The sequence below is a fragment of the Choloepus didactylus genome, chromosome 14, assembly GCF_015220235.1.
Source record: "Choloepus didactylus isolate mChoDid1 chromosome 14, mChoDid1.pri, whole genome shotgun sequence".
Taxonomy (NCBI): Eukaryota; Metazoa; Chordata; class Mammalia; order Pilosa; family Megalonychidae; genus Choloepus; species Choloepus didactylus.
Window position 1 is genome coordinate 54,977,048 of NC_051320.1, and position 12,881 is coordinate 54,989,928.

General features: G+C 34.7%; 1 protein-coding gene across 10 annotated transcripts in view; it reads left to right on the forward strand.

Moving 5' to 3' along the window:
• VPS13B (vacuolar protein sorting 13 homolog B) overlaps positions 1-12,881 on the forward strand; it is a 1,017,676-nt gene that overhangs the window by 422,531 nt on the left and 582,264 nt on the right. For all 10 annotated transcript variants that reach the window (XR_005211694.1, XM_037803400.1, XM_037803396.1 and 7 more), the window contains one exon: positions 2,453-2,597. Coding sequence is in view for 9 of the 10 variants with exons in the window: in XM_037803400.1 (XP_037659328.1) it covers positions 2,453-2,597 (145 nt within the window). In the remaining variant the exon portion in view is untranslated. The remainder of the gene's footprint in view (positions 1-2,452; positions 2,598-12,881) is intronic.

The window sequence follows — 12,881 nt, forward strand, 5'->3', positions numbered from 1 at the left end:
CTCTCAAGTTAGGGTTTTGATTGGCCTTTCATTTTCTTTTTCCCTATGTGAAAATGTACCCAGAGTTTCAACTACCCGAAAGATTTTTTGCGTGTTGTTGGGTATTGCCACCACCATGGCTTTCATTGATCTCATCTGCCAACTATTAATAATATTTGAATTCAGTTGCACACTGTGCAGCACGTAATATTTGGTTGCTTATTATATATTAATTTTGATCCTGAACTTGGTCATAATTTCTTAGAGTGTTTGGTTTTATTCTAAGCTTATAAATGACAGGCAATTTGAAGGATTATGGAGTCACTAAATATTAGAGGAAAAAAGCATTTTTCTGTCGACATCTCAACTGCCTTATTTATAGATAGGAAGTTTAAATGAATCAAAATTTAGAATATGCTGAGCATTTCTCATCTAGGTCACATCTAGGTCTTAAAGACCTATTTCCTATTTCAATTTGTATAAGTATTTAAATTTCCTGTATTGATTTCATAATTTAAAAAAGTTTTTATGTTGTCACTGAGTCTCATTACTCAAGGATTTAAAGATAGTTTGGAAAATAATGAGTTGTGATTAGTTAATATAGAATATTTATAATATATAGTTGGTAAAGTGTGATCTTTATCTATAAAATAAGGGAGCGGCCATATCTACAGGTAAACTCCTTATACTTATAAATTTACTTATAAGTAGTCTGAAATGGATTATCTTCAATAAGAATTTGGCTTTGTTCTTCTACCTTAAGAATAAACATTATAATTACTCTGATTAAATAAGTAGTGAAAGATATGATTAAACTTGGGGAACTTCCTAACACCAAATGGATGGCCACTTTGAGGATTAATAAAAGTAAACTAGAAAATTATTTAACATGGTTGTCAGTTAAACAACAAACATTTATTTGATAGGCACCATGTTAGGTAGCTGCTTGGGTTACAAAGATGATTGTGACATTGTTTCAGTGGTTTTAAATACACACAAACACATACATATATCTCAAAATCATTGTCAAGAACAAAAGCATTTACTGAGTTCTGCTTTGTAATTAGTACAATACTCAGGGTTTAGACAAACTTGAAAAGATTAATAACAGTACCATGTATTAGGTGTCAAGTTGTACAGAAATGAAATATTTTAGGCATTTATGCATATATTAAATCCATAATCAAAGACAAATAATTGTCTGGCACATATGTCTTAGAGGTTTTAGTAACGAACTGGAAAGTAGCTGGCGTAGATCCTGTTTAGATCCTGACAATGGTGTTTTATAGTACTTGTGTTATAAACCAATATTTGTAAATCATATGTTTACTTTTCAATATATATGACTTGTTTACATTTATAGAATCTGAATTTGACTGAATGCTTAATATGAAATCACTCTACATTGTAATATTTTCCACAATATATTTTAAACTTTTAATTTTTCTCATTTTTAGTTTTCATTTTACTCAGCATAACTATGACTTGTGGAATAATTTGCCTCTTTCCTCTATTTCAGAACTTGATTATTTTACAGTTATAAATATGCATATATTTTCATTGAAATGCTTGTTGATGATCTAAATAATGTTAAGTCAATATTTGGTTGGGTGAGTTTTAAAGTTGGGTCTGCAAATTTGGATGTTGTGGTGTAGAGGATAACATTAGACTACCATGCAGCCTGACCAACCCCCAACAGATTCATCATCTGATACAGCTGAATCACAGTTATCATCTGTTGTTTCCCAGTCTACAATTTCCTTCTCACTTTGTGGCTAAAACTCAACATTTTGATGATTGTTTTCCACCCATTTCAACACTGATCTTTGGTCTTGCAACAAACTTAAAAATTCCTCTTTTTTTTTTCTTGCCAAAAATCTGACAAGATTGTATTGGGCATCATAAACAGAAACATCAGACTTTATTCAGTGAATAAAGATGAAACAGTTGCTTTATTGTCCAGCTCAGCACTCTTGCATTCAATATAAGACCATAATGCTTTCCACCTTTCTCTAACTATAGATATTTTTCAGTGCTTTCTAACTATGCTATGGACATCACTTTGTCAGACAAAATATAGAGATTCTTGACAATTTTTCCAACATTTAGACTGGCTAGCTTGACTTGTGTATAATCAGTTTATAGGAGTATATCTCTAATTTCATAAATTTCATAATTTTTTATATTAATTTTACTTTGATTTGCCCTTTTCATAATATCTTTAGGCTTCTTGCTAAAATTTGTGTTGCGTGGATACCTCCTAGCTCTCTTGATTTTTATCCAGAATTGTAATTTAAAATTTAAGTTGACTTGTATCCCTGTGTGTATATATGTGTATATTTGTGTATATTTGTATATGTTTGTGTACGTTTGACTGATTTAAAATAATAAAGCCCCAATGATGCCATGTTTATCCCTCACACTTAAGAAATACTCATAATTCCTTTTTTTTAATTTTGACTCTTTCTTGTAGCCTATGGTAGCTGTGCCTCTTGTTATGCCAGTTTGCAGAAGGAAAGAGGATGAGGTATCTATTGGAAGTGCACCTTTGGCAAAGCAACAGTCATATCAGGCCTCTGAATATGCCAGCAGCCCTATAAAAACAAAAACAGTAACAGGTATGTGTCAAGAACTGTTGGGGATTTGAGATTTTACCTTACATCTAATCTAAACTAATCTGACATTTCATGGATACTGGCAGAAGACATGAGACTCCTCAGATAGAGACAAAAGACCTATCGTTCTAGCAGTAACCAGAGTATTAGAATTTTCTTGCCCTGGTGCCTTGAGTACAAGTCCCATGGGGTGGCACAAAGATGGCCACAGTGGGTTACATTACAGAGACGCTTAGAGAACCAAAATCATTTATAAAGGCAGAAGGCATGCTGTAGTTTTCTCTAGAGGGATACACTGTCTCTACCCTTGCAAGACTCTAAGCAAACTGCTCTTTGTTATGCAAACATTCCTGAAAACAGTGGGGAAGCAGAGGCAGTCAGTTCCTCTACTTGTAAGATGTGAGAGACCAATGGGTAATTGTCTCCCATGAGTATGTTCCTTCTTAAAGTGAGTTCTTGAAAACCGCAATACATCTCAATCTTCTTTTCTCCCCTCACTTTGTCATCTAGATCATCATGTAAATATTAAGTGTAAATATTCTTTGATAAATTGATTCATTTTATTGCTTTTATATAATTAAAAAGTACTTTTATGTTATGTTTCACTTTTTAACCTCTAAGTTTTGTTACCTCTCTTCAGTTGATTTTATAGTTTTGCTTAGATGTTCATCTTTATTTCTTACAATCAGATATTCCCATCATATTGATAATGGTTTTGTATTTTTGATACTAAATGTCTGTTAGGGGCAACACTCTGTTCTAAGTGATATTGAGGGTAGAAATATTATTAATCAAACCATGGTTCTTTCCCTTAAGGAATTTAAAATAGGATGCACAAGGAAGTTCAAACTAGAGTTTATGATCTGCAGAATGAGTTAATATTATTCCTTTACCATTTTAAACAAAACCAACAATGCTAAGTAAATTTTTGTGGTGTTTTATAAAAAAAGTTACTATTCTGTATTGTATTACTTTTGCTAAAATAAAACATTATATTTATTATGTGGAATTATTAGAATTTCACCTGTTGATACCTACAAACCTTTTACTCTGTTGATATCTTCTTTATCAGTAGAAAAAAATGCTTATGCTTAGTTTTTGTGTCATAGAGATTCTGTCTGTAATTTCTGACGTTTTGATTATAAACTTAAGTATTATTTCCTTTTGGTGCCACACTAAGTGTTTCAGACTAGGTTTCCTGAGCTAGTAATTTACGTAAAGGTTTATAAATATCACCTCTAAATAAAATAAAATAATTGTCCACTAAAATGCCAATGATTAAAATAAATTTAACCTTATATAAATATAAATCACATATTCTAACTTCTAGCCCTTTATTTTAGTTTTGTTCTTTAAATCACATCTGTAATTGATTTTAAATCATTTTAAGGATTATTAAAGATGAGGGAAACTGCTTATGATTAAGTGGAAATACATGATATAGTTCTATATAGAAAGTATGATTTTAAAGATTTTAAAACATGATTCTAAAAGACTTCTGTATATACATGGGAAATTTTATATGTATATTCATATACCAAAATTGTATCAGTTGTTATTTGAGAATTATTTTGCTTTCTGTATTAATACTTTTCTACATTTTCAATAAGAAATTAATATTAATTTTATAGTGAGGGAAATAATAAAAGCTGAAAACATAATTTCCCATCATTAATCATTACTTTATAGAATATGAAGACATGTATAAGCAACACATTGCTTTTTATTTCAAATTACAAATGTGAACTGTGGATCTTTGCTTCAGAGTTTAAAGAAATAGTCTCATCTGTCTTTAGTGTTTCCCATCTCTGGATCCCTCAGGTTTGTGATAATATCAGTATATATCACAAAATATAGATTTTTATTCAAGCTGGCATGTCACTTAATTAACAGTTACCAAACTAGTGCCTGTGCTTGCCCTGTTTTGGGCCTGTTAGCATTTATAGAAAGTAAAATCCTGAGGTAGAACATTTATTCTTTATGAACATTTATTCTTTATGAATTAGATATCTTCCCTCTTGGATACTTACCATTTGTACTTCTTCAGGGACCTTGGTGATAGTGTTCTCCCTTTTCTTAAGAATGCTCTGTTTTAAATATTTTCTTTAGTTGAAATTAAGTTTCAAAAATTTTGGTTCTATTTTAATTAAACCATTCAGTTCCTATTTTGTTTTTAGCTGGAAAGAGGAAAATGAAATGGTGGAACTGTAACCTGTAACATCCACTGAAATTTGCTCTATTGCTACTCATTGAATTGTGCTTTGAAAGTCTTCACCTTTCTGTATATACCCTATATTGCATAATAAGGAAAGAACTGAAACTGTAGAACTATAACTAATAACAATTTTTGAAATTACCTATATAACTGCTTGTTGAGCTATAAAAAAACAAAAACAAAAAACCCCATGAGTTTTGCTATTTCTGTGAATTTATACCAATGATTAAATGTAATTATCACTGTTTTAATTATTATTTACATTGCATCATAAGCTAATGAATTTGATAAGGTATCCATATCTTTTTGAATATATTTTTTAAGACTGCATTTTAGTGGGAAAATGTTAGTGTTAACTTTATGCCAAAATTCTAGTTAAAATAATTTTTTTTTGAATTTTATGTTGTCAACCTGTGGGCCAAAGTTGGTCTTAGGTTCATCCCCACTGAGTTAACTAGTGTTTTGGGCACATTCTCTGGTGTGCTAATAATTCATTGGCTAGATTTTGCTTTTTAATTATTCGACAAGAAACAGGCCTCTTCCTCTTCTTATCTCAATTAGCCATTATTAAGTAGCTGGCTGCAGTGGGGAACATGTGCTTGATGGCTGGGAATTTGTTGACAGCAGAACAGCACTATTTCAGTGATACAAGCACACAGAGGAATTCAAGCCAGTATAAAACTGTTCTCTATGAAGCTAATATATAATCACAAATTCTAAATAATCTTATAGAGAATCTGTATATCATTTAAAACAAGGAAACCCCTACAAGCTATGACATATGTTTACCATGTGTTTTAGAAATATTATAAACCATAATTTGGGACTCTTAAGGAAAATGTTTGTAAAGGAGATGAATACTTTAAAAAGCAGTATACTCCGTAAATGATAACTCTAAAAAAATACAAGCCATTTTTATCTCACATGTTTATACATTACTTGTCAAGTCTAAAGCAGCGAAAGTACAGAGTTAAAATAATAGAAGACATTTTAAGACTTCTTGAACATTCCCAAGATAATAAAGATGTGATAATTAATGATGTAAACCTTTAGTAGATAATGACACAAATTACAAGCATGAACTTTAGCTTCTGGCCATTATGGAGTATCAGGGACTGGATTTATACTCCTGTGGTAAACAACTAACAAACTGGACAAAGTATATGAAAAACAAGGGAAGAAAAAAAAAATAACAGCTTCAGACATTGGACAATGGCAGTACAGGATTCTGATCCTTCATAGAAAGGAAACAAATGAGCTGAACCCTAGTATTATCCTGGCTTTCCTGCTGGAGGCACATTCTGTCCCACAGAACAGGGAGAGAGATTCCAAACTGAGCTCAACAGTCTTAGTGAATTGTAGAGAAGGGAATTGAAGTATAGGGAGGCAGAGGTGGCTGGAAATTGTGGGACAAAATTCTGAAGAAGAGAAAATTCTGCAGAAAAAGAACTCCAGAAAGCTGCAATAGAATATGTGATTAATAGTAAGAAGTGTGTGCATGGGATGAAACCCTGCAAGGTTGGGTGAAGAATAGTGGGGGAGCTTTGATATGAATGGCTCCGGAGAGCTCAAACAGGAATGGAACATGTTCAAGTTCCCACTGTTCAGAGTACAAAATTCTCATTGATTATTTGGGACATTCAGTAGAGACCCCAGAAGTGCCATGGCTTAGTAGTGGAGCTAAGAGTAAAGGTATTCTAGACTCACCTTAAAAGCCTAAAAAACAAGCCTCTGAAGGTAATAGCACATAACTGCTGGAAAAACAAAGATCAACACTATTTAAAGGAATATGACAAAATCTAGATATACAGCAACTTAAAATCATAAAGTCATGTTTTTGATAAAAAATTGCCAGCAATGCAAAGAATTAGCAAACTATGACTCATAACCAGAAGAAAAATTAGCCAATAGAAATAGACTGAGAAATGACACAGATAATAAAATTGACAGTTACATTAAATTAAGGTATAATAGCTGTACATTATGATAGGTATTATAAGTGTATTCAGGTATTTTAAGCATGAACATATTGAATGGAGAAGTGGAGTATGTAAAAGAAAAAACAGAAACCCAATTCAAGAGATGAAAATGTCAATATCTAAAATGAAAAATTCACCAGGTAGAATTAGTAGTATATTAGACACTGCAGAAAAAAGAAGATCAATAAACTTTAAGTCATAGCAATAAAAACTTGCTGAAATGAAGCACAGAGAGAAAAAAGGAAAAAAACAACAAACTGTTAGAGCCTTAGCGAATGGTTGGATGATATAAGGAAATAGTTGAAGCCCAAGAAGTATTGGATGAAAGGGCACAGAAATAAAATTTGAAAAAATAATGGCTTAAAAGTTTTCAAATATTATGAAAGCTTATAAGCACACAGATCCAAAGAGCTCAACAAATTCCAAGATAAACAAAGAAAATGATATCAAGTCACAATTATCGTAAAATTACTAAAAATAAGTTATAAAGAGAATGTATTAAAGGCAGCCAAAGGGAAAAACCACTTTTTGTATGAAAGAATAAAGATAAGGATGATAAGCTAAACTAAGAAACTAAGATTCTAAGAAAGCCAGGTAGTATTGGAACAACATCTTTGAATGCTAAAGAAAAAGCCCAAACAAAATTTAGAGCCTTTTCAAAGCAAAAATATCTTGCAAAAATGAAGATAAGAGTAAAAACTTATGTAGACAAGCAAATAACACAGGAAGTTCTTGCCAGCAGAAATGTACTATGAAAAATGTTAAAGGAATTTCTCCAAGCAGAAAGCAAATGATACAGTTGGACACTTGGACCTTCAAAAAGAAATAAAGAATGCCAGGAGTGGTAAATATATGGGTAAATATGAAAGACATTTTTTCTCATTTAAAATTTTATTTAAGGGAGAACCTAAGATGGCGGCTAGGTGAGACAGCAAAAAAACACCTCCATGAAAAATACTAGATAAAAGCCAGAAAGTGACCCAGAACACCAGTTCCAGCTAGGCACCAGCTGGACAAGTTCTGCTAAATCCATAGGGACTGTGCATTTGGTGAAACTGGGAGTCTGCATTCGGAAACGAGTGAGTGAGCTGGCTGAAAGTCCGGCGGCTGCACTGCAGTGTGGGGAAACTGTGTGTTGGCGTTTGGAGATGGACTAGTTCTTTTTTTAAAAAAGAAAAAAATCCCTGGAGCAGCTGTGAATACAGCAGTGAGAACCGCTCAATGAAGCGCAGCAGGAATGGGCTGTGCCAACTCCTAAACATCTGGTGTGGAAGATAGCCCTTCCCACTACCGCTACTAATTGTCTTGGAGCCAGGAGAGCAGAGGGGAGCCAAAAGGAGAAAGAAACCGCGCCCCTTGCAGTCATCTTCCCGGTGGGCTAGGGATGCTCCTGCCCAGGGCCTGAGGCACAGCCTAGAGCCGCGTCAAGGGTCCCAGTGTGATGGGGAGTGTTTCCTGCAGCACCGCACACACGCCACAATATTGGCCATGGACAGTCGCCTTTAGTGCACCCACAGCTAATTGTCCCGGAGCTGGGAAGGTGGAGCTGTGCAAAAAGGGGGAAATTAACATGCCCCATTCAGCCATCTTTGCTGCAGGCTGGGAATGCTCCTGCACGGCCCGGTGGCCCAGGGCTTCCCTGGAGGGCCAGCATGCACTTGTGACATGGCATAGCCTTCCCTCAGCAAAGGTCCTGGAAAAGAACGGCTGAGAAAGGGGACCCTCTCAGAAATCCCAGGGACCCTGTGCCAATACCAAGGACTTGTGGGTCAGTGGCAGAGACAATCTGTGGCAAGACTGAAATGAAGGCTTAGACTCTTGCAACAGCCTTAAATTTCTGAAAACACCTGGGAGGTTTGATTATTAAAGCTCCCCTGCCTCCCTAACCACTCAGACACATGCCCCACATTCAGGGCGGACAGCACCAACAACACACCCAAACTTAGTGCACCAGTTGAACCCTACAAAAATCAGACCCCCACACACCACAAAGACAAAGTTGAGGAGAACTGACTTGAGGGGAATAGTTGACTCGCGGACGCCATCTGCTGGTTAGAGAAAGTGTATGCTACCAAGCTGTAGATCTGACAAATTAGAGACTGGTATTTTTCATATCCTGGAAGAACCCTATCAAGTGAAGCAAATGCCACGAGGGCAAAAACAACAGAAAATTTTAAATGATAAAATTTGATAAAATTGATAAAATATGATAAAACCAGATGATATGGAGAACCCAAACCCAAACACCCAAATCAAAAATCAGAAGAGACACAGTACTTAATCAAAGAACTAAAGACAAACAACGAGAGCATGGCACAGGATATAAAGAACATGAAGAAGAGCATGGCACAGGATATAAAGGACATAAAGAAGACCCTAGAAGAGCATAAAGAAGAAATTGCAAGAGTAAATAAAAAAAATAGATGCTCTTATGGAAATAAAAGAAACTGTTGACCAAATTAAAAAGATTCTGGATACTCATAGTACAAGACTAGAGGAAGCTGAACAATGACTCAGCGTCCTCGAGGCCCACAGAATGGAAAATGAAAGAACAAAAGAAAGAATGGGGGAAGAAACAAAAAAATCGAAATGGATCTCAGGGATAGGATAGATAAAATAAAACATCCAAATTTAAGACTCATTGGTGTCCCAGAAGGGGAAGAGAAGGGTAAAGGTCTAGAAAGAGTATTCAAAGAAATTGTTGGGGTGAACTTCCCAAACCTTCTACACAATGTAAATACACAAAGCATAAATGCCCAGAGAACTCCAGTTAGAATAAATCCAAATAAACCCACTTCAAGACATATTCTGATCAGATTGTCAAATACTGAAGAGAAGGAGCAAGTTCTGAAAGTAGCAAGAGAAAAACAGTTCACCACATACAAAGGAAACAACGTAATACTAAGTAGTGACTACTCAGCAGCCACCATGGAGGTGAGAACACAGTGGCATGACATATTTAAAATTCTGAGAGAGAAAAATTTCCAACCAAAAATACTTTATCCAGCAAAACTCTCCTTCAAATTTGAGGGAAAGCTTAAATTTTTCACAAACAAATGCTGAGAGATTGTGCTAATAAAAGACCTGCCCTACTTCAGATACTAAAGAGGGCCCTACCAATGGAGAAACAAAGAAAGGAGAGAGATACATACAGAAATTTAACAGACATATATAGAACATTACATCCCAAATCACCAGGACACACATTCTTCTCTAGTGATCACGGATCTTTCTCCAGAATAGACCGTATGCTGGGACATGAAACAAGCCTCAATAAATTTAAAAAAATTGAATTTATTCAAAGCACATTCTCTGACCACAATGGAATACAAATAGAAGCCAGTAACCTTCAGAGACTTAGGAAATTCACAAACACCTGGATGTTAAAACTGAGGGGGAGATGAAAACATTCCTGGATAATCAAAAGCTGAGGGACTTCATCACCAGTAGATCAGTCCTATAAGAAATGCTAAAGGGAATTGTGCAGGCTGAAAGGAAGAGACACTAAACAATTGACTGAAACCACATGAAGAAATAAAGATTTCCAGTAAAGATCACATGGTAAATGTAAATACCAATACTATTGTATTTTTGATTTGTAACTGCACTATTTACTTCCTACAGGATCTAAAATACATAAACTGTAAAGATAAATCAGTGGTTTTGGACTCAATGTAAAATATGTAATTTTTTACAAGAACTACATAAAGGTGGGGGAATGGAGGAGTATAGGAACATAGTTTATGTGTCCTATTGAAGTTAAGTTGGTATCAGAGAAAAACAAGATTGTTATAGATTTAAGATGTTAAATTTAAGCCCCATGGTAAACAGAAAGAAAGTATCAGAGAATATGACCATGGAGATGAAAAGTAGAGTTTGGGTTATGAGAAGTGGGTGAAGGGGCAATGGGGAGTTAAGAAATGAGTGTAGGGTTGCTGCTTGGGGTAAAGGGAAATTTCTAGTAATGGTTGGTGGGAAGGTGATAGCATTGCAACATTGTTAATGTGAGTAATCCCACTAATAGAATGCTAGGGAGGGGTTGGAATGGGAAGATTTAGGCTGTATATATGTTTACGCAATTGAAAAGAAAAAAAAGGCAGTCTAAATAGATAATGACAATTAAATGCCAAGTATGATCCTGGTTGGGATCTGAGCATGGGGCAGAGGAGGCTCAAAGGGACACAGTTGGGACATAAGAGAAACAAAAGAAATATAGATTGTAAGCTTTGTATCAATGTTGAATTTCTTGAACTTCTTAGCTGCGCTTAATGGATTGCATAAAAAATGTTCTTGTTCATGGGAAATGTATATGTGAATTACATTGTTTGTTCAAGGATGTGTGCAGCTTGCTCTCATGTGTTCAGAAGACAGAGCAATAGATGATGAATGATAGGGAGGGAGGGAGGGAGAAATGGTGGTGTGACAGGATGTTAAAGTTGGTGGATTGGGGTATCGGGGGAGGGGGATCGGGGTATGCTGGAGTTCTGTGTGTGGGGTTTGTATTGTTTTTGCAACTGTTCCTGTAAGTTTGAATTTATTTCAAAATGAAATTAAAAAAAAAAATTTGTATTTAAGAGCTAAATGACTATTTAATTAAAAAATAATAACAATGTATTGTGGGTCTTGTAGCATATGTAAAATTAAAATATTTGAGAACTATTTCCCAAAGTTCGGAGGGGGAATCCAGAAATACATTGTTATAAGATTCTTACATCATATGTAAAATTATGATATTATTTGAAGTTAGATTTATCACAAATAAAGATTTGTTAAACTTTAGAGCAGCGCTATCCAATGATATTATAAAGTCTGCTGGTTTGAAACTGTTATGGACCCCAGAGGAGCCATGATCTTTTAATCCAACTTTGTTGGGTGGAACCTTTTGATTGAGTGTTTCTGTGGAGATGTAACCCACTCAACTGTGGGTGAGACCTTTTGGTAAGATCATTTCCATGGAGGTGTTGACCCTGCCCATTCAGGGTGGGTCTTATAGATCACTGGAGTCCTTTAAGAGAAGCTGAAAGAGACATTTTGGAGAGAAGCTAAGATATGTAATCCAGAGTTTGCTCTCGGAAGAAGCTAGAGCTGACACAGACCCAGATGCTTGGAGATCCTGGAAAATGCAGACTGAAGGATGTTTGGAGATGCTGAGCTAAGAGATGAAGTTCAGAGTTTGCCCTAGAGAAGCTAAGAGAGGACTCCCAATTGATTAGAGAGAAATGCTGCAGGAGAACTAAGCAGAGAGCTGAGACAAGCTAAGAGAGACATAAGCCCAGAGACATTTTGGAGAAAGCCATTTTGAAATCAGTACCTTAGAGCAAAGGACCAGCTGATGTCAGCCATGTGCCTTCCCAGCTAACAGAGGTGTTCTGGTTGCCATCAGCCATTCCTCAGTGAAGATATCCTCTTGTTGATGCCTTAATTTGGACACTTTTATGGCCTTCAAACTATAAATTTATAACCTAATAAATCCCCTATATAAAAACCAATCCATTTCTGGTATTTTGCATAATGGCAGCTTTAGCAATCTGGAACATAAGGTGAACCTCAAATGTGAGTCACATTAAAGAAGTAAAACTAAACAGTACAAATTTATTTTAATATTTTTTGCTTAATTCAGTATATCAAGATATTGGTTTCAATATGTAATCAATATAAAAATGATTAGTGAGGTAGTTTACATTCTTTTTTCTTTCTAAGCCTTCAAAATCCAGTGTGTGTATATATATATCTGACAGTGGTTTTTTTTTTTTAATCTCCAGTATATATTTTAAATTTAAAGCCCATTTCAATTCGGATTAATCACATTTCTTGTGCTCAGTAGCCACATTTGGCTATATTGGACAGTGCAGCTCTGCAGCAACTATTTTAAAAAGTTACAGCTAATAAGCTAATAAAGGCAATAAAATGAAATCCTAAAGAATACTCAATTAAATATATGGCAATTAAGGAAGGCAAAGGAAACAGAGAATACTTAAGATGAATAGAAAACAAATGTCAAGATGATGGGTACAAACCAAACCATATCAATAATTCTAATAAATATAAATTGTCTAAATAGTCCAATTAAAAGATAAAGATTGTCAGACTGGA